The 27,118-nt window shown below is 38.0% G+C and overlaps 1 protein-coding gene across 3 annotated transcripts in view; it reads left to right on the top strand.

The window, feature by feature from the left end:
• ZNF407 (zinc finger protein 407) overlaps nt 1–27,118 on the top strand; it is a 349,389-nt gene that overhangs the window by 115,524 nt on the left and 206,747 nt on the right. For all 3 annotated transcript variants that reach the window (XR_010470399.1, XR_010470400.1, XM_065053014.1), the window contains exon 4: nt 21,494–21,568. Coding sequence is in view for 1 of the 3 variants with exons in the window: in XM_065053014.1 (XP_064909086.1) it covers nt 21,494–21,568 (75 nt within the window). In the remaining 2 variants the exon portion in view is untranslated. The remainder of the gene's footprint in view (nt 1–21,493; nt 21,569–27,118) is intronic.

The raw sequence follows: 27,118 nt of genomic DNA, 5'->3' as shown, positions 1-27,118 counted from the left end.
GCCCTTTAACTTGTCTGTGTTTATACAGCTCAAAATTGTGATGTGTTCTGCCTGGCATGCAGTCCACTGATTTGTAGGATCATTTCTTCCATTTTTCAGTTTCCTGCTGAACAACGATACTGTTGTGGGTCAGATTGTCTCTGAAGCCTTAGCAGGTGTTTTTCATGTAGGTTTGTATGGGTTTGGTGCAGCTACTTACTCATCAGACAGGTAAAACTGTACAAGATGCATTTTGAAGGACTAAAAAAAATGTTAAGCCTATTGGTCTCTGGTTACATCTGGTCATCTCTCTCTCTCTCTTACCCTCTCTTTTTTTTTTCCTCTTTTTTTTTTAATCAAGAAGTTCTCAGGAAAGAATATCCATTTCTTCCCAGGGAACTAATGGAAGTAGTGACTTTTGGCTTTTGGATCATGTGGAAACTGATAGTTGTATTAATGTGCCAAGGGTGGTTTGGGACTTTGTTGCTGTAGAAAAGGACTATGTATTTTTAACCTGTTCAGCATTCACCTCTGAATGACAAAAGATGGAGAAACAACAGCCTGTCAGGATCATGGCTTATATATAAATTTAATAATATATTAGAAAAAAATTAAGAAAAGTGTGATCTGAGGAAGAGCAGTAATCTTAGTATGCATGTTTTGTAATTGTGGCCTCTGTTCTTCAGAAACATCATAAAGGATAAGGAGACTTTCTCTGCACTGTCAATAACCTGAGTAATTTCTGAGTGATGCGCACAATCTGTCATTTGCCTGTCAAGGAGAGATGGAACTCCTGTTTAAATGGAAGGACTTTGACTTAATAATGTGCCAGTGGACCGTATGCTGTTGTAGGTAGTGCTACTGCCCTCTTTCCCCATCACTGCTTTCTTGCAATGCAATACATGGCCAAGCAATATTCTCTTATTTCTGTGCTACAGGGTTGGTTGGTTGGTTTTTCCCCAGCCACTAAAACTACCTCACCTTTATCACTGATAGCATTTGTAAGGGTTGACTAGAAATTCATCTTTGCCTCTGAGAATTGTGGTTTCCCTCTGATTACAACTGAGAGATGGATGCAGACTTGCGGAATCTTTTGAGGTATACAGACATGGAGTATCTCCAGTTCAAGGGGAAGTAAAAAAGGGACTGATGGAAAAATGTCCATGAGCAGACAAAGGAGGAACAAAAGGTTACTGCCAAATTCAATTAGAATATTAAAATTATGGAATATAGACAAGACTTTGAAAAGAAGTAGCAACTTAGTTACTGATCATCTGGTTTTTCTTTTTTTTTTTTTTTTCCCATTCATTTCTATTTCTTTGTCATTAAAAGAGACTAAGATGAGGCTTTTTTGTATAGAATACTTGAAATATCTGTGTGCTTAAATAGCACTGGAACAAGCAGTTGAAATCCAAGGAGGGTGGGTCATGTCCTTTTAGACGTCCTTCTCCAGGAACATATGTGGCTTGACTAAGACTTTCTGCTCTCTGATAAGGTAAAAAAGTAAAGAAGGGAGAAGGATACTATATTTCCAAAACATTTTTTAGCACCTTTAGTAGAAGCAAGCCTCATGAAGCTTGGTGACTTCTGAAATATTCTGCCACCATAAGCATGAACCTCCATCATTGAGGCTGGTAATGAATTTGACTGTTTCTTTACTATGGGCTAATTTCCAGGCTGTGTTGTTACTTTATACTGCACGCTATTTCTTGTCCTTGTTGTTATGCTCGTTTATGCCAGAAAAGGAATGCAGTTTGACAGCTATCACTACAAGTGCCCGTGGACATCAGATAGAAGCCAAATGCTAGATGGTGATAAATATGTTATGATTAGACCTTGGGATCTAGATCATATGTACTGTAGTGAAACCAATACTTCTTGCTCTCTTCGGGAAGTAGGTTTGCATTCATTTAGTGTTATGTTAGAAACAAAAATAGCAAATATTTTAAAAATGCATATTTTCTGTTTGATTTGACTTATTGCTAGAATGAAATACATCCTTTCTGAATGTTCTACAGTCCTACTTTTAGTGATGCAACTACAAAAAGGTGAGAAGAAATGTTTGTTCCTGCTTACCAAAAGGACAAGAAAAAGCAGAATTGTTTGGCAACTGCAAACATAAGAGCTGCAGACTTATGTAGCAAAATATATGAAGAATGCTGAAAAAGGGAATTCCATTTTAACCTGAAACATACTCAAAAGGGTTTCCTTGTTCACTTCTGTCAATGAATATCGGCCAGCCCTCCTTCCCCTTGGGCACAGACAGTGTGAAGAGGGAGAGCAAAGCCGCACGGGTGCTGTTGGTCCCTTCTCTGCTCAGAACCAGACAGCTCTTCCCAGAAGAGGAAAGAGCGAGGTGGTGATGCGCCTCATTTCTAAACATCTCTTGCTGAGGAGATCTGTGGAGAAGTTTACACCATTTCCTAAAACAACCCTTTTTGGATGGAGTTCTGGAGCGGTCACGCTGACCCTCAAGGACGTTTCACAAGGACCAGCTGGATCTCCAGCGTGATGGGGTGTTATGGTACCAGCCTCACCCTTAGGCACAGCACTTGCAGCATGTCTGACAGATTGAGGGGTTAACTGGTGCTGTAGCCAAGTACAGCATTCCTCTTCTGCAGACCGGTGGGATTTGTTAGGGAAGATGGCACTCTTGGCTGTGAAATCCTGTGTAAGAACATTTGTCACTCACGTGCTTCGTTTATGTAATCTCATAAGAGAGACTTAATAGCAGTGACCCTAAAGTTTGTTATCAATGCTGGATTTACTAACTTGTACCTTACCTCCCTTTATAACACCTGATTACAGACAGTAATATTAGGTAGTTATTTTCACTAGCCTTAAATGCACTTACGATTTTGCAAAATATACTAATTTTCATCAGGGCTGTTTAAACACGTATCTTGGAGAGTAGGAAGTCTTTTTAGTGGAAGTGTTGGTAAATTCTGAACAAGTTGTCAGTGCTGTTAAGATCTGTGAAGTTCTCTAATAGGTATTCAGGAAGATAGTTTCAATGGCAGGTAATATCTGTGTTCTGAAATGTTATGAAAAGGGTTTTTAAATACTTCTCTTTGTACTTGGCACTGTTTGGTTTTGATTTGCAAATTGTGTATATCTTTTTTTGTGTTGGCTTTAATTTGGAATGACTGGATCAAAACTGTTGAAGTCACCTCGTTTGGACTTTTGCTATTGAATTAAGATACAGGCCTGCAGTTGGTGGATCTGCTCCCCACCCTCCAAAACAAACAAAATACAACAAATACTGCTTTCTAGGCAGTAGACCTAGTCAGAGTGCATTAGATATGTTTTGTACCTACTCATATTTCCAAGAGAAATTTTCTACATGGATGTACAAGAGTCTAAAGCACAATAAGATTAAATTAAAGAGATAACAGGATGGTCTGAGCGCCCAATCAAACCTGGTCTGCTATGAGAAGTGAGAATTTCCTTCAGATAACACGTAGAAGTGGGGCTTGTAGGAGAGTGTTTAGCCAGGGATATTGTAATCGGATGCTAATTTCTTCCACATCTGTTGTCTTTTAACATCTCTTAGAGGTGCTTGTGGTGTTGGAGTTCTTCTCATGAGCTGCTGCTCTTGTATTGTGTAAGCAGACGGGGTCAGGTAATTAACACAAAAAAGGCTATTTTTGATCTAGTTACACAAAAACCTCTCCTTGTGAATGTGAGTTTGTTGACATTATCAGCAGACACATGTCCATTTGGTATCGCGGGAATGTGCAAGTTCAAAAAGGCAGAAACGTGTGATAAGAAAACCTGGCATGAGCAACCAGATTCCACTGATGCATGAACACAAACACACACCAGCTCACAGATACACATATATTCCGAGGCAAAAATAAAATAGCTTCTTGGCAGATCTGTTCACACTTAATTGGCTAATTGCCCAACCTGACACTGGCACTGGCAGCATTACAGAGATAATATTTTTTTAAAGAGTGAACAATTCCTCAGCAATGTCTCTGATATGCTTTATATGAATCTCTTTTTCTTTAACAGCAGGCATAGTAGTTCAGCTATTTTTTTAAGCTCAACGTGTATTTCTGCTCAGTACAAGGGAAAATATGTATGTTGAAAGCTTCCTTGTGTGTTTGGAGTAAGTACAGAAGGCAGAATATTTATTTAAAGCCAAACAACTTCATATACCCATTCCTATTCTCATAGGGTCCATTTTCAAAACTTCTGTGTGGTAGATGAGAAAAGAGGTCTGGGGACTTTCCAACGTGACTATTGTGTATCACGGAGATTTAAATATAAAATGTAGGGTGTTTCCCTTTTCACCATTACTGTTGGAATGCAGTAGCATGACCAGCTTGGTGATGGGTTAAGGGATCAGCTTATAGAAATTTATCGTTCAGGAGGCTGAATGGCTCAGGGGATTAGGAATAGGGTAGAAATCCTGTCACCTCCAGACTGTTCACATGAAGCTCATCTTGATACTGACCACAAATTGTTACTGTCTGATGATTTTCTGATCTGTTTCTCTTTTAAAAGTTTGAGTTTTTTCTTACTCCAATAAAAGTCATTGTTAGAAATGGAACCAATGTTTTTTTATCACATTGGGAAAAAAAAAAAATCATGATTGAAAGGGCATGCACAGAAAATGAACTTTAAATAATAGTGACTAAAATTAAAATTAGTGGAAAATAGAGGGATATTAAAAATTACAGACCAGTGAACTGTAAGTGCTGGATAAATTGAAGTTATATTTTAGAATACAACTCTAAAATACAGTCATAATGCCAAGGCAACATAGTGTTGCAAAGGAAAAATATTTCCAAATATTTACATGTGCATACAGGCTACTTGGAAGGCAATGAGCAAATATAGCTGGTTAGAATAACCATATATCCTTTAACAAATTCCTTTATAACAGGAGAATAAATACCTAGGTAATTGTGGTAATTGTTTTGTTATGAATCAAACGTGGATAAAAGAGAAACTTTTTGGATGGATTAAATGTGTCATATCACGAGACATGCAATAGGCATACTACAGCTGATGCTCTAGTGTAAAAAAAATAATAATAAAATCACTTAATCTCTTGGACATTGTTTAATTACTGGCACTATTATGAGATTGTTCCATTGAAACCATTGATTGTTCCACTGAGGCAGTTTGTCCCTTTCATAATGTCTTAGGCTGCACTAATCAAGCTGCATCTTTGGTATTTTATTTTTAAGGGTATGAAATGAGTCCTATAAATATAAATGCATTTGACAGATACATTATCTAGTCAAAAGGAGAAAATTCCATTTTCTTCCCTCCAAAAAATGTGACCAGTGTGTCACTGTGCTTCACAAGGTGTTCTCTGGTTGAATTCATTGTGCAGAAGTGAAACACTTCTTGAAATTGTACTGGTAGAAAGATTCATATGGTTTATATTTAATGGGATTGTTCATACATTCTAGGCCGTTGTTATGTGAGGTTCTGTGTGTCCTGTGGTTCCCTTGAATACTTTTTGGGGCTGTATGGGAGGTGCTCATGTTCTAGCAGAATTGAAACCTATATTGAGCTTTGCTGTTTTGTTTTGTTTTTCTGCCTCTTTAACTGCGGTGTAGGTCACACTTAAATGCTAATAAAGCAGGGTTTGCATAAGCAAATTGTCAGAATGTAGGATAATGTCTGTGCTCAGCAACATTTTTAAAGTTTGTAGGGGTCTGATGTGAAGCGCAGGGTACCCACAGCACTGCCCCTCTTCAAGAGGAGCTAAGTTGTGCCATATCACGTTAGAGGTGTTGGACTCTTGCTGGGTCTGTGGTCTCAAAAATATTATTTCAAAAACTCTATTTATGATAAGTTTAAATACATTTCATTAAAATAAAATAAAAGCAACACCCCCCCCCCCCCCCCCCCCCCCAATCCAAACAACAACAACAAACAGCAACACACAGCAGTTCCTTTTTGGAGGATATCATGATCGGCATTGGAAATCATAGAGTCTGTACAATAAACACAGTTTTTATTTTTAGGTGGAATTTTAAAATGAAACTAAATGAAGTTTAATGGCTTATAACATTGCATGAATTTGTCAAAACTGATCAGCTGGATTGCTACACAATGAATACTGAAAATGTTCTGGTTTTTAGGCTTATAATAGCCTACAGCCATTCAAAAGTCAAAATGTTATTTGATGATTTCAGAATGTTAATGAAATTATTATTAATAGCACATATATTAATCTTAATGATATATGTAAATATGGGCAAATGCAAAGCTCTGACACAAAGAAGATTACTGTACTGCTGAAAGTAAACCTGGGGTTAAATTTCAGGGATCAAGCGCAAAACAGTCCGCTCTAAATGTATCAATGAAAAGATTTCTGACGCAGTTTAAAATTGTATACAGGCTCAGGAGATTTGGGCTGTTTGTTAGTTAAAAAAAAATAATGAGAAGGAAAGGCTGATTATATTTGCTTTTAAATTAGAAAAAAGTAGTAACAGACTACTCTGATTAAGTAAAATGTTGTCAAAGGCTTTGCTTCGTTGTTATCTTGATTTGATATGTTATATCTAATAAATGTATAGGTGTGGGATTTTTAGGGGGCAGAGGGTAGTAGCTGTGGATTTATTTGGAAGATAATTTGGTGTGACTGACTTGTTTTTTGTTTCTGTGCTTTCTATTCTTTAAGTTGGAATGGTCCTTCTAAAATGCATGTAATTTTTTTTTCCTATTTCATTGTGTTAATCAAGCTGTACTATGCTTTTCACGGTTGCTTTCTTTAGTGCCAGAATATTTTTTTAGGAAGGCAGCAGGTTCATTTTCTATGGAACACAGAAATTTCTTGTCTGTAGTGATATGCAGGAAACAGCATGATAGATTTTAAAATTTTAATTTCTATCTTTGAAAAACTGAGTTTTGCTAGTAGGATATGATCTCTATATTGCAACATGAAAAAGACAGAGCGAACTTTATTATAGAGGAGAATTTCATGGCATTTTACCTGTTGAGGGCCCTGTAGAGCCAGACGTATAGTACAGTGACGTGACTAAGTGACAGGCAGCGGCAGCCGTGGTGTCACTCTGTGTTATCACCTCACGCTAGCTGGAAGCACTCCCTGAAGCCGATCTAGGTTGTATAGTCCTAGATGAGGTCTTCATGGGTGCTGACCATAAAAAGTTCATCAAAGTAATGAGGCGAGGCGAGAGCTTGGCGCTCATGGGCAGAGCTCAGCACCAAGGAGTGTGAACCGGCTCCAGCTGTGACAATAAAACAGCAGGTGGCTGCTGTCATTAGGGGTGGCAGATGAGGCAGGGGACTAACATTCAGCCCACAAAACTCTCATTTGTTAGCCATCGCCACTGTACCATGCAAAATAGCTTCCATCTCAGTCAATTTTACTTTGCAAAATATTACACAGTCGCCATAAGAAAATTAGAGCCTTGGGTTTACAGGTTCCTTGGATCTTATTATCAGCAAACTCTGCGCTCTCAGGTTATGTGGGAAATTGGACTTTTTTCGCCCCTGAACAGTTTGAGGATCTTTACAGTAATTTTATAATAGGACGTTTCCACCCAGGCATGTGTTTATTGGTTAATATTTTTGACTATTTTGTTTGTAACCCCTTATATAATCAAGTCCATCGATCTATCTGGCTATGTGTTGCACGTAACATTGCCTACTATTCAGTACTATAAAAGTTACACGTTGGTCAGATAATTCGGTCTCTATGTCTGTCCAAATACAGGTACTTAATGTCATAAATAATGGTTTTGGGTGTTCTGCTGATTTGATAAATTGTAAAGAAACACAACAACCCTTTGATTATTTTGTGTGTGTGTTTTTTTTTTTTTTTTCTTATTTCTGTTTATAACAAAAGAGAAAGCATTTTGTGTATATTTAAACTTTGCAGAGTGTAACTTGAACTGTCTAAAATTTGGAGGCTTTTCTTCGCTGAAAATGATCTTGGGCAACTCAGCCCTTCCAATGTGTGGAATTCAGAGAGGCCTGAGGCTTGTGGGTCTCACGGGTCAAACGATGGGAGCTGCATTTGCTCCAAAGTGAGAGTCGTTTTACTTGCATCTCCTTACAGAGCTGAGCAGGGAGTCGTGTGTCAGTGGTTATTTGCTCTGTTCCATGGCTGCGAGTGACCTCTGGGAAATACGGTGTTTGTGTTTTCAGGTCGTCGTTTGTACATGTGTTTTTGTGCACACATGCCTTTGTTCACAGAACCATAGAATATTTTGGGTTGGAAGGGACCTTCAAAGGTCATCCAGTCCAACCCCCTGCCATGAGCAGGGACATCTTCAACTAAATCAGATTACTCAGAGCCCCGTCCAGCCTGGCCTTGAATGTCTGCAGGGATGGGGCATCTACCAAATTGTGAACATATTTGTTAAATTTCAGTGCTCTAACAGGAATACATTAATGAAAATCAAATGCATGCAATACCGAATAATATTTGTACCACTGTGTGTATTGGTACCCGTGTCACCTTTTGCTGTCGTGTTCCCCTCCTACCAAAAGTGGACCTACGGGATCCCATTGTCTCATGCGAGCACTTGAGATAAGACTTTGTGGGGGTGTAGTCACAACGACAGCAAGGATCAGAAAAGGAGAAACCCTTTAATTGAAGCTTCATTTCAAAAAGACACAGAGACTAAAAATAACGCTTTTTTAAAGAGATATGGTTTATGTCTCTTCATAGGACAAAGTTATCACTTTGTACATAAAAACTGAAGTTCCGTAATTTTCCTGTTAGTAATGTACCTTAGAAATTTGGCTGGCCAGCTCAGAAAAAGCTGAACTCCTTTTTTTTTTTTTCTTTCCTCTTTTTGGGTAATTTATCAGTTCTCCGTTCTCTTTTAGATAACATGTCATAAGCTTTTGTTTACAACAAAAGTGATTTCTTTCAGTTGTTTGTTCATGTGTATTCTCAATGAGTGCATGCAAGTATATCTGGGCTCCTGAGATCAAAGATGTTTCTTTCTTAATTCCACTGGGCACCTATGTAGTTCCCATCTCTCTCATGCTTGATTTGTGGCCAGAAATGGTCAGAGTTAATCTCAGCTGCTGGCTGGGATTGGAATATTCCTTGCCAGAGAACATCTTCTGCTGTGTCACAGATATCATCTTTATGACTGTACTGATTTGTCTGATGTATATCCCTTTGATATTCCCAGACTGATAAGTCTTCATACCTAGTGCACAGAGCATTCATACCAGACTGCAAGAATGGCTTTTTTTGTGCAAAACATCTTTCTAAATTCAGTGGGGTTATTCAGTATTTTTAGTTTTAATTTATTATCTGGAGGGACCTGGACAAGCTTGAGAAATGGGCCCATGTAAAGCTCATGAGGTTCAACAAGGCCAAGTGCAAGGTCTGGCACCTGGGTTGGGGCAACCGCTGGTATCCATACAGGCTGGGGGATTAAGGGATTGAGAGCAGCCCTGCCAAGAAGGACTTGGGGGTACTGGTGGATGAAATAATTGTACATGAGTCAGCAATGTGTGCTTGCAGCCCAGAAAGCAAATCGTAACTTGGGATGCATCAAAAGGAGCATGGCCAGCAGGTCAAGGGAGGTGATTCTACCCCTCTGCACTGCTCTGGTGAGAGCCCACCTGGAGCCCTGCATCCAGGTCTGGAACCATCAGTACAGGGAAAACATGGACCAGTTGGAGAGGGGCCAGAGGAGTCCACAAAAATTATCAGAGGGCTGGAACAGCTCTCCTCAGAGGACAGGCTGACCGTTGGGGTTGTTCAGCCTGGAGAAGAGAAGACTCTGGGGACACCTTGTTGCAGCCTTTTAGTACTTAAAATGGGCCTATGAGAAAGATGGGGACAGACTTTTTAGCAGGGTAATAGTTTTAAACTAAAGGAGGAGAGGTTCAGGCTCAGACGTAAGGAAGAGGTTTTTTTATAATGAGAGTGGTGAAACACTGGCCCAGGTTGCCCAGGGAGGTGGTAGATGCCCCATCCCTGGAGACATTCCAGGCCAGGCTGGATGGGGCTCTGAGCAACCTGATCTGGTTGCAGATGTCCCTGCTCATTGCAGGGAAGTTGGACTAGATGACCTTTGAAGATCCATTCCAACACAAAATGTTCTCTGATTTTCTTTATTGCTTCAGTAACAATTATATCTCAGGTGAGTATTCTTTCCTGCAGTCCTGGCTTGGAGCTTCTGTGTCTAAAGTGAGCCCTGCTGGATATCGAAGGCAAACCTAAGGAACAAGAGACTTTGCACTTGGCAGCTTTAGTGACTTGTGATTATCTTGCTAAGTCTGTGGCTGAAGTGATGAGAGGTGTTACCATTTGCTCATGGGACAAATGGAGTAATGCTGCTGTTACCACCTGGAATTCTCATTTGGATAAACTTCTGTGCTGCTCTTAATGCTGCTCTTCTGTGCACTCTACATTCAGTGCCATAATTTGAGAGAGTTTTGTAGATCTGTGGTACATGTAGAGCACATAACAGTCTTTTTGGTCAGCATATCATGGTTTCCTCAGACAGTCTCTGTTATTGCTTCAGCAGCCTCCTCCTTCAGTGGCAGGAGAAGAAAGCTGCTGTAATTCTTAGCGTTTGGGGAGAGTTAGGGATGGCTGTGATGGGAATATCTAGAGAGACTGATGCACCAGTTGAGAATTAAATTCCAAGCTGTTATTTATGCTCAACTACTTATGAATTCGTCTTTTAACAATGAAATATCAAACATTAATCAAAGATACTAGCCAAGTGTTAGGCATACAGTATGGTTGTTCTGATATCACTGCGGTTCTTAGTCTCTGAGGCAGCAATGACGAAACTTGAGAGCCCTTGGATAAGGAAAGTGAGAACCAAGGTGGGTGTCGTCTTTTATTTTTTACCTGTGCTGCAAACATATTTACGTGTATACAAGTACCAGATGCATTTTTGTGGACTGAAAATAACCTGATCCAGAGAATTACCTTCTTTTTTTCCTGGGCTGGAAGCAGTCTGTTCTGATTTGATCAGACTCTTGTTAAAGGTTCATCCATGTGGATGGTACTTCTGGTGGTTACAGATTAGGTCCTGCTGTCATAGTTTTACTGTTTTTATGCAGTTACAGCTCCTTTGGCAAACAAATATTCTGAAGTATTTTGTTTTCTACCTTAAGTCAAACAGTCTTGTGGAATGCCTGGATGTAAGGCAAAAAGGATATGTTTTACAGCTGAATTTAAGTCTCAGGAATAAACAAATCAACCAGCACTTGCTTTTCTATGTCAAGTGAAGACCTAGGGCAAGATTCTCACTACTCTTGCAGATCAAGCAGACTGCAGAGCCTTCGCTCCAGCCACCATCTATCACCAGCAGCGTTTTCAAATTGTGGGTAAACTGTCAATAAAAATTGTGTATGCCTCCTGATTGTGTATGACTTCTGAGCAGTTCAGTCATCAGATAGTGACCAATTTATTCATCTCATTCCTTCGTTTGTACCTCACAACTTTGCTAAAGACCACAGGCCCTGTAGCTGCTGGATTGACTGAGTTATATGTGGTGGCACTGCTACTGCAGGCCCTACATGTTTTCTAGCCCACAGTCAACTATCTTTAGATTTGTTTTGATTTCCTTTAAAGACAGGCAAGAGTAGTTTCTTCTGATGACAAGGATTTCACTCCCAAGATAGCTCTTCCTATAGAAGCTCTGTATAAACATGGTAGTTCAGTCTGCAGTGCAATTTCTGAGCAGTTAGGAAGAGGCTACAACATTTAAAATGAGTTTTTGTTCAGGAAGAATAAAGGATTAAAATTAAGTATATTTGGCTTTATCCATTTCACTTTTAAGTAGAAACTCATTGAAACGTCCTTATTTTGAGCTAATCTTGCAGCCTGTTTCTTGCACTTTCAACATACGGAGACTTTGCTCATTAGAATCTCAGGGAAGCTCTGTACAATCTGTCTGCAGAAAGTCAAATATTTCAAAACTCCTTTTTAGGGCACTTAGAGGTGTGGTTCACCTGAGTCCCAGAAGGTTGAATCTACTTTGGAGAACTTCCTACATTAGACTGTTCATCCTGCTGTCTCTTTCCAGATGCAAGATGATGATATGTGGAACTGGTGCCTACTGCATCAAAGTCTGTATCTTAAGTCCTAAACACACTAGGAAATGGACTGGAACATGAGTAGAGAGACAGGCTGAAGAAAGGGAAGGAGTGGAAAAGGGAGTGAGCGGAGTTATGGGAATGTTGGATGTACACATTGTGAGAAAAGAGAGGACATGAGCAATTTCTTGGTAGCGAGGTTGGTAGGCACTCTTTTGGATCGTAATACTTATAACCATAGACCTTCATTTAGGTTTAAAGCATTTCTGCAGCCCCATTTAGCATAACAAATATGTTCTCTGCCGGTGTTGTGATTGTGGATGTTGATGGTAATCTCTCTTAGATGCGAGGCACTCCCAACACTGAGCCTAAGGTTGCATGTCAAAATTTAGGCAAAGAGGTTCACCCTTGTGTAGACTGAGAGGTTGGTATCAGCACTATGGAAAGCATATTGTGATTTCTCTTTTTTTTTTTCTTTAGTACCTTGTGCAGCTGTTAGATTAACAAACACCTGTTAGAGGTGACAGTTACAGATGTTTGATAACCAATGAAAATTAATAGAACATGTGATTCTTTTAGTTTAGGAGTGATTTGGTAAGGTGTGTTTAGAATTGTAATTACATACTGCTGCTGTCTACCATTATCACTTAACATTCATTAACTCCTCTGAATATCGAAACAAACATTTCTTGTAGCGCTACTAATTTTCTGATATATTTGGAAGGCGATATCCTGACAGAGTGAACACCTTCTGACTTTGAAGTTTTTGCCACTCTTCAGCTATTTTCAGTCTTCTCATTAAGCAAACAAAATATGTAGAGAGCCATTTGTTTACTTACAGGTATCAGCTTAGCAATATACTGTATGATAAACAACCTATTTCAATTTTTTACTAGCCAGTGTTTTATTTTATTCTGACAGAATTGTGGATATTCAGACGGACAGTAGATCCATTCATGTTCAGCAGGAAAATTCAGGTTTAAAACAAATATAAAATATTTCATCTCATTTTATTTGCTTTAAAAGAATACCCAGAAGAATATTGTTAAAGTAGTTTTATGATTTTAGTAACGGTGCACAAACAACCTCGGTTTCATTGCTAAGCATAGGTGTTTGGGGTATGCATTTCCTAAAATTGTGTTTTCTTTGGTGTAGTGTTTGTGGTCTTGTGGGTTTGTGTGTTTGTTGGTTTTGTTTTTTTTTTTTTTTAATATGACCTGTTTCACTGGTTGTTAATTTTTAAGCTATTTATACATCACATTTTCCTGTGAATTTTAGAGCCTTCCTAATTCCTGACGTCTGGAGAGCAGGGGCGGTGAGGGGATGCGACCACTTGAAACTCTCTATTGTTCATTGAATATGTCATAGGATACCATAAGGAAAGATCCACTTCTTGTTTTCAGAGAAATCCACTACTAAATTGCTTTTAGCTGACTAGTATTAGTAATATATTTATATGTATAGTAGTTATTATATAATATTTCTCTTGGTTTGCATGCTTTTATGGCTTGAAAGAACAGACATTACCTGGTAGGCCCTGTTCTCTCACTTATGAATGCACAACTGCAAGTGTGCTGGTGATGTTTTACATGGTCCAAACTGTATTTCTTGTGTATAATATCATGCTGCATCTTTCCCTGTAATATTTGTCCCTGCGGTAGTGTTTAATTGTGCCATCCAGCCTAGATGCTTGGAGCCACATGGTAGGATTCTTTTGAAGTAACCAAGTCCCGTTTTCAGCAGAGTTATGCACCAAACAGTACAATGGCTTTCTCCCTCTTCTAAGGAGGCAAAGTGTGTGGTCTTTGGAAACTGTTGTTTATGCACGTGAACGACCATATTCCCTGTGTGCCATGTGTTGTATCTCCAAATCTAAAAGTTCCCAATTGCACTCTCAAGTTTCCTCTCACTTTTATGTTTGTAACTGTTATCACATTCTCCACTTGGCTCATTCATGCGTCTGCTGTTGAAGGGTGCTTTTTGTATTTAAAAAACAACGGCAATTCAAACAAACAAACAAACTAACCAAAACCATCAAACACCAAAAAAAACCAACCCCAAACCAATAAAATTCAGAATGGCTCTGTAGCTAATTTACAGGAAAACTTTCTAATTTCGAATCAAAAATATGTAACATCAGGTGAGGCACTCAATTAAAAAAAAAAAAGTGAGTTCCTTCATGAAGGAGGAAAAAATGTAAATACTGCCAGTGTATTCCTCTTCAGCCACGGTCCTGTCAATGACAGACTACATTTCTGTCCTGAGTGGTTTACATTATAACATCTATCTCTTAAAAGAGGGATGGCGAGAGGACTTGATCACTTTGGATGGCAAGATCTCTTCAAGTCATCTTGAGTGGAACAGTAGAGGATATTTTCCATTTTATTTAATTTTATCTTTGTAATCTGGTCTCTTCTGCCAGAATCTGTGAAAGGAGATAATTGTGCTACTACTTTATGGCCAAGTGTCTAGTAATTCTCTCACATCTTGAGGGATGCGGGTTGGTGGAAGAAAGGAACAAGAATATGTTGAGAGATTCCTTTCTCTTCTGGGTGATAGATTCGGGAATATGCAGGAACAACACAGTCGATTGATTGATAGTGCACAACTCATCCATAATGATCTGTCTGATATAGCAGTAAATTATTCTTGAGATTGATGCGGGTCATTGAACAGCGCATTGACAATCCTGCTGTCTTTCATCCTCTTCAAAGCAAGTCGGGAACAGTGGCTGCCGTGATACTGCAGTCTACCCCAGGTGCAAGCTGAGTGCAGGTGTTCCACTAATATAAGTTGTTGTCTTCTCTCCATTTTTTTTCCCATTGGACACTTCAGCTTCTTTGCTAGCTCATTCCAAGGAACGGTAACAATGAAATGAGGCATTTTTAGAAGAGAAGCTTGAGCTCTGTTCCACCAATGATTGCATATTGGCATAAAATACATTGTTGAAAGTGTTGGCTTTTGAACTTTAGCAACAAAATATCTCCATGGAAAAGCTGAAAAGTTAATATATAATAAATATACCTGATTGTTGCATGGAAAGTTTTAAAAAAACCCTCACCTTCAAACTTAAGGCAGAAAGGATAGTAATTCTAAGAAATATAAAACTTACGTTAGTCTTTATATTCCATGAATTGCCATTATATCCTTCTGTGTTATTCTGGTTCTTGCCTTGTTGGTGATGGCAAAGTTGTCCCCATTTGCCTCTTTCAATGTCTCTTTTCAAGAGAAAAAGTTTGCATTTTTCCAAGTCGCTCGCACTTGAAGATGAGAAGGAAGGAGCCACATACACCAAGTGTACGTGCTTTACTTTCCACTTTGTAATTATGAGCGTGACCGAGGGTGGAGCATAAAATCGCCGTATCCTCCTTCAACACATGGGGTCAGCAGGGAGTGCGAGGCCGCGGATCACAGCGCTCTCGGCATCGCAGACTGCGTGATTACGCACGACTTGTTAACCTTCTGAAATGCTATTGATTTTATTTTTTTTAACTTAAGAAGAGTAACCATAACTGTTAAGTGTAAGTAATAAGAGCTGCCTCATTTGGCTGCTAAGTGAGTCAGCAGATAACCCCAACTTTCCTATGCAGGGTTCTAGGACTTGACGTCCTGTCACAGAGGGCATGAAGTTTTTCAGATACTTGGATGTTTTCCACACTAGACTTCGCCCTGCCAGATATTTACTCGAACCTGACATCTTGTCACAAAGGGCATGAAGCCTTTCAGACTACTGGATATCTTCCACACCAGGCTCTGCCCTGCCAGATACTTTCTTTTAAATTGAGTCCCTTGCGCGCAGTCATGCAAGAGAGTTATCAGCACCCCAGTCTGGGCCCTTCAGAATCAGCAAACATCCACGAATGATGGACTTGAAGAAATTCCCAGGAATTTAGGCTTTTGATGCATGGAAAAAAAAAAAAGAAAAGAGCAAAAGAATGAAACAAAACAAAACATTACTTGTTCATAGAAAACCATTGCTTTCTGGGCAGTTTTGTGTTTTTCCTCTATGCTCTTGTTCCTGAAGCTGACCTGCTGAATACAAAATCCTGATAGAGATGAGATTTGAGTAGCAACTTTGTATATCATGTTGAGACTTCAAAAACTTAAAGATTTTAAGTTCACATAGACTGTTTATGTACTATTTGACTAAGTGCTGATTTGAATTTATGAAGTTCTGCTTTTATGTGTAGAACGTACATACCTAAAGTACATGCAAAAATCAGTAATTACATGTAGAAGTTTTATTAAACATTCTGCAATGCATGTGGGTCATGATATTCCTTGAGAACTGCACTATGTCTTTCTCTTACTGATACCCACGACTCCATTCGAACCACTCATTCAACTGAAAACAATCAGGGTTTGCAGTGTATTTCAACACAGAATAAAGAACAAGAGCACTTCATTTGGGTAATAAATGACAACATGGGCTCTGTGGTTCTTACTTGCTCGAACATACTGTCTCCCTTCTTGGCATGATCCATGCAGTTTGCCTGGATTTTCTGGTTTCTTGCCTCAGGTGAAGATACAAGAACAGAGGTTCAAGCACAGATCATGGAAAACAAAGACTGTTGCAGACAAGATATAATATATTATTTTTCTCATATTCTGTGATGGTGTATGAAAGTTTAAGAGATTTTTTTTTTTTCCTATTATTCCTTGAAGCTGTCAGATCTCCCAGGTGATTTATCCAAAATGGTAAACAGTTCTATCCTTTCTCAGTGCTTGAAACCTATGATAAAATCAAGTACTAAATACTAATAATTTGAAAATAATACTGTTCTATTCTGCCTTTTTGTTGTTGTTGCTTTATTTGTAGGTGTGTGGGGTTTTTTTTTTGTTTGTTTGTTTGTTTTTTAAAAAAAAGCTTTCAAGTTGCTTTTTTCAAACATCCTGTGTAGTTGAAGCCAGCACATGTCATGCGGTAGCTTACCTGTACTCTCAGAGTTAAATTCATGTATAAAGAGGTTCTGGACAGTTTAAAGGAGATGTAAAGGATATTGAGAATATGAATAAAGGTTAGATATTCATTGTTATTCTTGTGGACTTTTCTGCTGTCATTGAACATTGTTGTCGGCAAGATAAATTCTCCAAGAGCAATTGCAGAGAGCAATGTATCCACTGAGAAGTGATTTAAAATTGCTCTTCAACTGCTGGATACCTTGTTTGTAGAGTCCCACAAAAATAAATTCTCCTGCTGGTCCTTTTCAGCAGTTATACGCAATTACAAGATGACTCGTCTGTTGACATGGCTTCAAGTGACTTTCTGTTGGGGGTAAGAGGTAGCTGCTTCCCTAGAACTAGGTGAAGGCTGACCACTTGTTAAACACTCAGGAAATAATAGATTTCATTGCTTTTATGGTCCAGATGCTTGTTTCAGGGTGTGTGTGTGTGTGTGTTTGTTTGTTTTTAACTTGGCTTTTCACTAACACAGTAATGTACATATTGAAAAGAGCTATTGTAGATTCAAAACATAATAAAACCTGGAATCTTTTGCCCTCTTAAAACAAAATACTTCACCGAGCACAATTCTCACCCTGCAGAGAAAATGAGAGAACAGACAATACGTGACAGATTATTCATATTTCTTGGGTACTGTGATGATAAACATTGTACATGCCGAAGAACTTGTATTACACTGGGATAAAAAGTGGCAGTAAAGATTGTCCAATATGTTTTGTTTGTTGTTTTTTTTTTTTTTTTCCAAAGAATTAGAAGTCCCTTTGTTTCTTTTGTTCATTAAAATGTGCTTTTATAACTGAAAACTAGTCTGTAGAGGTTCCTAAATCAGTTACAGACACTCTCAGAGTGAGTCCAAGTGCTGTTTGAAAACTGCCATGGAATATGAGTGGACGCGTTCCTACAAAGCCACAGCTCTTCTAAACTGAAAATAGAATATTCTGCAAACTTATTTTGGGAAAGGTGCTCATTTATTTATGATTGACAGTTATTTTTATTTATAGTTTATGTGAAAAAAATTGTCTGTAGGGAGTGTGGATGCTGTTCTGAAAGCTCTGTGTCATTTTTCATCTTGTCTTTAATTTATCCTGAAGTTTGAACATAGAGTGTATAAGACAGAGGATGTTGCTAGTTCAAAGCCAGAATAGTTGAAAAATCATTAAAGTTAAACAACAGAATGCTGCTGTAAGCAAATGAAATCGTACCTGTTCCCCCTTTTCCACTGCAAGAGGAGGTTTCCAGGAGCGCAGCCTTCCAAAGGAATGGAGGGAACTCCCAGTGACCATGACTTGGATGTGCAGACGAGGTGTTTCTGCCTTAGGAGAGCAGCTGGGCTGTGACTTGTTGTTTTCCTGTGGGTTGGGGATGACTATGTTCAGGTCAGACTTTGTAAAACTGGTTCCGGGTCTCTAGTCTGGCCTGGTTTGTGTGTACTGGAAGCACAGAGTATTGTAATTAATGAGTTTTTCCTACTCACTTTTGATGTGTTTCTGAAACCAGTTAATTTAATCTAGGTGTTCCTGCTCCAGCAGGGGGATTGGACTTCGATCTTTCGAGGTCCCTTCCAATCCCTAACATTCTGTGATTCTGTGATTCTGTGATTTGGACATTTCTATTTCCACTAGAATTAAAAAAAAAAAAAAAGATAAATGAGAAATTCAGTGAAGCCTGAATTGGTGCTCACAACAGCTGAATGAAAGTATCCCTTTGATTTGGAGGTGTATTAAAGCCACATATCTTGAAAGCATTCACTCCTTGAGTCCTTACTGGTGCCAGCCAGACTTCCCTTAAGATTCATTTGAAAAGACCAAGGCTTAGTCATGTCTATCTATTCAGTTCTGGCAGTATCTTAGGAATAACTGATTTACCTCAGCAGAGGTAAGTTATTGGCATAGATAAAACCAATATTTTTTGACTACTAGAACAGTAACTGCTTAGAAACCCAGAGTTACTGAATGTACTGAAAACATTTTTTGTGTTTCTCTTGTGAAACCAGCAAACACCACTACTACTTCCCTCTGAAAATCACCTGCAGCATTTAGTAAGCATACACAAATGGTTCCTACACCTGTCATTTTTTTTTTTAAAGGCCTTCTTCAAACTCAGGACCTAAGCCAAGATGTTTAGACTTTGCCTCAATTCTAAGGAAAAAGAATATCATTTATTTGAAGTGAGGGTTGTCTCTAGTAATATTTTTGTATCTTGTTCACAATTTCTGCTGTAAGTAGCGAATTGTATTTTTAAGGCCTGATTTTGTAAGCTGAGGAGCTGTTCCTGGGCTGTGCTGAACACTCCAGGCTTGCACAGACCCATTCTGTGCTCCTCAAGTCTTAACTTTTCAAGCCTTACATTAAAAGCTTAAAACGTTAGTAGGTGCTGAGGCACTTACTGAGTCAGTCTTAATTTCATTTGTGCTGTGTAACAGCAGCAAAATGGTTACTCAGAACCTACATAAAACAGAGCAGAGGCAGCTAATGGGAGATGAATTGCTTCCCATTATTAACAAGGCCTTTGTCTTTGATTTTGCAGAAAGGTACGTCTATCTGTACCCCCTGCAGTTGTGTCGTATAAGAAATGTTCGTCTTTTATGTGGAAGGTCTAAGTACACAGCTTCAGAAGAAAAAACCCCACATATCAGAAATGAAAAAAAAAACACAAAAAACAGAACAAAAAAACCCACAAAACAAAAGCCCCACACAAAACCACCACAGAAAAGCCAAACAAACACATTCCTAGAAATATGTGTAGTTGGCTGGGATCTTTATATTCCATATAAATGGCAAAGTATGCGTTTACAACTTTGATTGCACATTGCCCTTTCATAGTAATATCTTTGAGTTTATTGTTTTCTTTTAGAGATGGGGGAGAATGGAGGTTTGTAACAGGAAATATAAGTATTACTAAATTAAAATCTGTTTGGTATCTCTAATGGCTGTGTGGTAATGGTTAGTATTTGTGGCGAAAAGCGAGAGCAGTACATTTTGAATGCCTTGTGCTCTTATTAGAAGACATTATTTTACTTTGTTGCAATTATTTTCCCAATGTACAGTAATTCTGATGACACTTGCATAGTAATGATGGTGATGATATGATGGATTATTCACAGTTGTAATGATTATGATGCCATACTCCTAAATTGCACAGGGAAAGTATTTAAGGTATTTTTCATGTATTTTCCTGAAAATAAGGAAATCACTATCGTTTAAATATGACAGAATTATATTCTTAGACCGTAAAGAAAGCACAAGAGAGATCCTCTGTAATAATGTGTAAGTGCCCAAAGTAGATCAGACATGGAGAAGCTACATTAACATATTTGTAAAGAAAAAGTACTGTCTCTTGGCTTTTGTGGCTCATATACCCCATAGTGCTGGTGTTTTACAGTCTTTCCATTGTCCATTACTGCAAACACGTCCAGATGAATTCAGCGTTTAATGTTAAAAATCTTATAACATGCCAGTTTGATTTGTAGCCCTTCATATCATGGAATGCTAATTAAAATCATATTTTTGCATATGTCATGCCTTTCATGTACATATGCAAATAGAGTCTATTGCCTTTCAGCTATTAGTAATTAACTTTATGAAGGACAGCTGTAATACATAATTAACGAAAATGTTTGCAAGCCCTTTTCACACTGAAAGTTACAGCAGTAAAATTTTTGCTTATTGAGAAAAACATTTTAGTTTGAAGATTCAGTCTGATATCTAAATTGTTTGAAGCAGTCACATGACATAATTAAATTGATGTTATGAGCTTATCAGCAGAAGGATGGTACTTGATAGGCCTCTATCTGTTTCATTTCGGATGTCACCAAAATTAAAGTAAATTATCTGTATTTTGTTTGGTATAAACAGAATGCCAGGTAGTTTATCTTTTGTTGCTGCTGTTGATGTCTTGAACAATGTCTTGCCAGTTTGAACAATATTCCTGCCCAAAATGTATTCATGAATGTGTGCTTTGCCTTTTGCATTTTTTTTCCACAAAGCTATAAAATAACTAAGGCTATTAATTTGTTTCTATGTAAATCTCTTTGAATAATTAATACAATGAAGTTTGACTAGATGTAGGCAGGGATTAAAGCATCTAATCTTGCTGTATTTTTGTGTTACTCATTAAAAACAATGGAACTACTTGTATGAAAAAGGGTTGCTGCGTGGCCCCATTGAGCCTAAATAAATTCAAAGGTGAAAGTAAAACTGTATTGGCTTATAACATGAGAAAATGTTTTCTAAGCAAAATAGACTATGTTATGAGTATATTGTATAAGATATTCTAATTTGTGAAGGGAAGCAGAAACAGGTTTTCCGTCCTTTGGCCAGCGACGCTTGGTTGTGATTACTTACTTGTGAGAAAAATAGCCAGGTGACTGTAATCTGAACAAAACCTGTCATTACAGAATGGGCTCCCAGATTTCAGTTGTAATCTAGTGGGTTTTTAAAAGTCCCCCTTTAAAATATGCTCAAATGCATGCTCAAAACAGGGAAAAAATGTATTAATAAAAGAAATAATCTTTGTGTGTTTTCTGCTTATTTTGTAGGGTGGCGTTTGTGATGAAGAAACATTTGAATACTCATTTACTGGGCAAGCATGGAGTTGGCACACCAAAAGAAAGGTAAACTACTTCAAAATTCTTTCTTATTTTACCTTATACAATGTGTGGAGACCTTACGCGGAATATTTAGCTTACCCAAAATGAAGCCACCTGGACTTCTAGCTCAACTCCAACTACATAATAACAACTTCTAGTCCATGTTTAAGTGCTCTGCCAGCGGGGGGCTCGTGACACGTCTCTGGGTGTCAATAGAAAAGTTGCTGAAGAAAGCAAATGTAGGCAAAAGGTGTCAGATTTGCACCTTTTGGGGATGTTTTTTGACAGGTGATATTATTTTCTCAAAATTTCCCTAGTTGTAACTGTTCCTTCAAGTACAAATATTATTTTTTTTTCTTGCTGGCCTCGTTGCTCATGGGTTTATAAAATGACTTTATGAGATTTTTCTTGATCACTGAAGTATAAAGCCATAGACGAATCAAAAAGAAAGTTTCCTCAGTGTTTTTGAGCAGGAACAGAGATCTGGTCTTTTGACTATTTACAAAGTGAATTAATTTATTTTTTCAATCTGTGTACAGTTCCTTATTTACAAACATTTTTTTTGTGTGTGTGAGCAGGATATTTTTTTCTGTGGTTTAAAGCGTAACTGGTTTACAAACTGAATGTCACTGCGTTTGCAGATAAGCGGGTTTTGCCTCATTTATTAGGCGCGTTGTGGCATAGATATTGTTATTTCATTGAATTTTTGGGGCAACTGGATGATTTTTGGACAGCCAAAAGATGGCCTTTTCACTTTTTATCTGGGTAGATGGGGGTGTTCTACCTACAGGGTTCATTGTTGGGCACCTGATACTGTTTCAGGTATTCCTACATTGTAACTCATTCTTCCAGTGTAGGCTTGTGTAAATAAAGAGTATTTCCAGGTTTTGATATGAAAGAAGGGGAAAATAAATGTTAGCAAGGAATTGTAGGAAAACGCTGCAAAACTCTCTGTGGACTGTGTTAATTTCCCATTAAAGATGCTGGAAATGGGGGTCGACTAAACTCTTTTCCCACAGGTTTGTCACAGGTCAATCACAGACTGACCTAAGAGTAGAGTTTTAAATTAGTACACCATACATGCCATGTGTTTGACTGAGCACCTGTTTAAGTGGTGCTTATATTTTTAATAACTACAAAGTGCTTAACCAGGATTTCTCTAACACACGGTTATTTAAAGAATTTTGAGATACTCTGTTTCATCTAGAAAACAGAATGATGCATTGAAACAACAATTACAGTTTCATCCAAGCAGATACCATATTAAAGTTTACGCTGGTTATCTTTTGTCATAGCACAACAATTACGAAAATGCTTTGCTCTGGTGGCTTATTTTGTAACTGGAAGCATTCAATACCAATATGTTGTCTTACAAGGGGGTACTTACTGTGTAATCACCATAAATACAACATAGAGATAAGTTGCGTTACCCTAGTGAATATGTGCGCAATAAAGGATACATACAATAGATTTCCAAATATAGTCTCTTAGCCTGAGAGGCGTATTTTTAGCGATCATCATCTCAAAATGAATTCCTAAACAAGCAGGATGCTATAATCTCAGTTGGTTGTTGCTGGCTTTTGTTTGTGTATTTCTTCTGGAAACCTTCTGGCTGTTTCTGTTCTCCCCATTTCTTCCCATGTTCCTCCCAGGCTTTTTGGCCGGAGTCGGGGATCCCTCCTTTGCCCACCTCTCTGTGAACAGGCAGGTTCACAGCCCTGGCAGAGCTACAACAATAATGTAATGTAACTCTCTAGTAGCAGTCCCTCACTGGTGATGGTGGATGTTTAAGGCACATGATCAAGTGCAGTAAATACCAAACCACCATTGCTTCCCTTTCCCTGAGAATGTGATGCCTTGTAATGGCTTTAGGAACCAAAGAAATCTTTCTCCAGAATGTAAAACAATCACGTCGGGTATAAATGTATTATAAATAAAGTTACATAGTTTTTTTACCTATTTAAAACATTAATGCCTTGATTACAATTTTGTAAGCTTGCTGTTTTTTAATTTCTCTAGGACAATATAATCAGTTTATTCTTTGTTTTGAATTTGATTCTACCCTCTGATACATTGCATATAATAGCAAATACTAATAGAAGCTAGCTAAATAGGCTGTGACAATTAAATTAATAATGCATTTTATTTGCAAGTGTTTAGTCTTCATGGTTTGACTGATATATGCAAAGATGGTAATTTATTAAAAGTAAATTCATGTAATTGTACTACAGAGTTTGATGGACCAAAAAAAGTTGTCAGCATGACTATCATCAAAAACAGAAAATTGAAATAAGTTCAAAAGGGTGCTTGAAAAAAATAGTTATAACCCATACATCCTGAGAAATTGGTGCCCTTTTAACAAACTTCTCAAAAAGGAATTTCTGGTGACAAACATTGTGATAGTTCTGAGAGGGAGAGAAAGAAATACATTTAGAATTTAGTAAGTGGTACTGAGCTAGTGTAACTTGCTCTCTCTAGACTTCCGTAACCCAGAACTATTGGGATTTTTCTGTATGCATGAAAGGGAGGTGTAATGGAGGCTGTGGAGATTTTTGTATGCGCAGATATAGAAAACAAGTATAACTCATAATAAGACTGCTATGAAAATAAATATTTTTATCTTTGCCTTTTATTTTTTGGAAGGCAAAATTTATTTAAAGGGAAATACATTTCACTTGAAAATCACAAAAGCTTAAAAAAATAGCCTTGTAGTAAAATGTTTGCACATTTCAGCCACAAAAAAAACCCTGCTACCTAGTCCATTATGATCATTACCATTTAATAGCTAACTCAAAAGTGGAATGTTTTAACACAAAAATTCCTCTAAGGTATTCTGCCTGTTATTGGAACTGTGATACTGATTTATTGTCAACTTGAATGTGTCTCAAAACTGGCATGTTATCTGCTAAGTCCAAGGCCAGTACATATTTGGTACTTCAGTGTCAGTAATCTTCATGGGACCTATAACTATGTCTTATTGGCAGGATAAATCTTTGGCTACACCTTTATTGTATGAGACAATGTGTTTGAGGACAAGGTGAACGCATCAGTACTGTTAATGGTGCTGAGTTCTAATTTCTGTTATGTCATTATGTTACTTAGGTATACTTTGTGGCAAAACACAGAGCAAACAGAGATGTTTTACTATTGAGTTTAAGATAAATACATACACATAGAAATATGAGCAGGAAAATAAATATAAAATCACCAAGTCATCAGTGAGACTGAATTTTGCCACTGTTAAGCGCAACTCTGGATTTAGAAGTTTTTCATATGAAAAATACATTTAACTATTCTTTAGATTTTTTTTTCCAGATTACCGTTATTAGTATACAATATACATTTTATAGTATCTAAGACTTTGTTAATTAGAATTTTGTCTGATACATCTGTTTAAACTATTTTTTGTGTAGATATACCAGAGAAAGGCCTTAACTGACAGTTGTTTAATTACCTCATCTTCTTTATGAATTTTAAATGATGAGTTGCCTCTGAAATAACTTTTTGCATATGAGTAATCCCATTGAGTCAGATAGGATCATTCACATCTATGAAGTTACTTGGAGCACAAACACTTGCTGAACTGGAATCTGTGTTACAAAACATTTTCTGTAAAATTCATGAATAGTATGTTTTTTAAGGTTGTTCTGGCTTTTTTTTTTTAATGTTTTCATGTGCTTTAAAAATGGGATCAATGTTATGGTGCTAGTAACATCATATGAAGATCATGTGTTTTTCAAATAATCTTAATTGATTGGAAAAGCTGTGTAATGATTTCAACTTGAGAGCAACAGCTATAAGTAAACGCCTACTACTAAGTAGTAGCAGCCTAAATAGATATGATTTTTCAAATAATGTTGGAAAACAGTGTACTACTAAAATTTGTGTGTTTTACACAGCTGCTTTGAAGTAAACAGAGGCCTTAAAAAGTAAAAAAGGAGTGTGTTGTTCAGTGTAGTTGCATATAAGCCCAGAGTGAATTTTGGAATATCAAATGCTATTAACGTGTGGGTACAAACATTGTAAGGTATATGAGACTGCCTGGTATGTCATTGGAAGGCATTGTTGAGATCTGAAAGAAAAGTAGCCAGGAAAAATGAATAGCAGGTTGATATTTTGTAAATTTTGTTTTATTTTATAATAAATGACAGTGCCCTGATATTTCCATTTTGAATGTAAAACTAGAAGTAAATGAAGTCCATCAGTCCAACCCTCTGCTATTTAGCTGAATTGTTAATCCTTCTTTTGAAACATTTTTCTTTCTTCAAGTAGATAAATTTCTTCTCATAGTAGTAACTATTTGATATGCCCATTTTGGATAGTATTAACCTGTAAACGCAAAGTGAGGAAATCTACTTGATGTTACCCAGATTTTAGGAAAACAAGTAACAAAAGTCAGAGTGATGTGTCATACATGCATACATATATGTAGACCATCATCTTGCAATAACTTACCCATGCTCTGAAAGAACAGAATAGAACAGAATACAATAATTTTGGTCGGAAGAGACCCTCAGGATCATCGAGTCCAACCATAACCCAGCTCTAGCACTAAACCGTGTCTGTAAGAATATCATCTAAATGCCTTTTGAAATACCTCCAGGGATGGTGACTCCACCACTTCCCTGGGCAGCCTGTTCTAGTGCTTCACAATGCTTTCCATGAAAATTTTTTTCTTAGTATCTGATCTGAACCTTCCCTGGTGCAACTTGAGGCCATTTCCTCTTGTCCTCTCACTTGCTACTCAGGAGAACAGACCAACCCCCTCCATGCTACAACCTCCTTTCAGGTAGTTGCAGACAGCGATCAGGTCTCCCCTCAGCCTCCTTTTCTCCAGGCTAAACAGCCCCAGTTCCCTCAGCTGCTCCTCATCAGACTTGTGCTCCAGACCCCTCACCAGCTTTGCCACCCTCCTCTGCACTCTCTCCAGCACCTCAATGTCTTTCTTGTAGTGAGGAGCCCAAAACTGAACACAGGATTCAAGGTGGGGCCCCACCAGTGCTGAGTACAGCGGCACAATCACTTTCCTGGTCCTGCTGGCCACACTAGGTCCGATACAAGCCAGAATTGGACAGGGTGCTAGATCATGAGTGACTATCTCACAGAAAGGTTTCCAGTTAGAGGTGTTGGTAGTTCCTGTGGATACACAGAGGGCAGGAGACCTGCAGCCCCTGAGGGGTGATGTGCCGAGTCTTGCCATCAAGCTTTGTCATCACCTTTCACTGCTTCTTGCAAATAACTGAGCTTTTCAGCTGAAACCTAACATTTACTAGTTTAACCGGATGGGAATGAAAACCTTAATTAATTGATTGTTTCCTGAATTTGGCTTAGAAAGGATCTTGGAGAGGTATAGAATCATTCTTTGGAAAAGCCCTAAGGAAGGAAATGTAGCTTTTCCTTAATGTATTTGCCAGTCAGAAGCTTGTGATGAGCAGAGGGAAGTGGAAAGGACTCAACATTTTTAATCGGTTAGGAGCTAAAGTTTTACCCAAGATCTGTGTGAAGCTTTCAGTATCTTGGAAGTTTACTTGACCTCCAAAAGCAATACTTTCCTGTGGGGTTCAGCTCTTGGCT

Source organism: Columba livia, chromosome 2, assembly GCF_036013475.1.
Source record: "Columba livia isolate bColLiv1 breed racing homer chromosome 2, bColLiv1.pat.W.v2, whole genome shotgun sequence".
NCBI lineage: Eukaryota > Metazoa > Chordata > Aves > Columbiformes > Columbidae > Columba > Columba livia.
The sequence above is the reverse complement of the archived record's forward strand: the minus strand, read 5'-3'. Positions and strand labels throughout refer to the sequence as shown.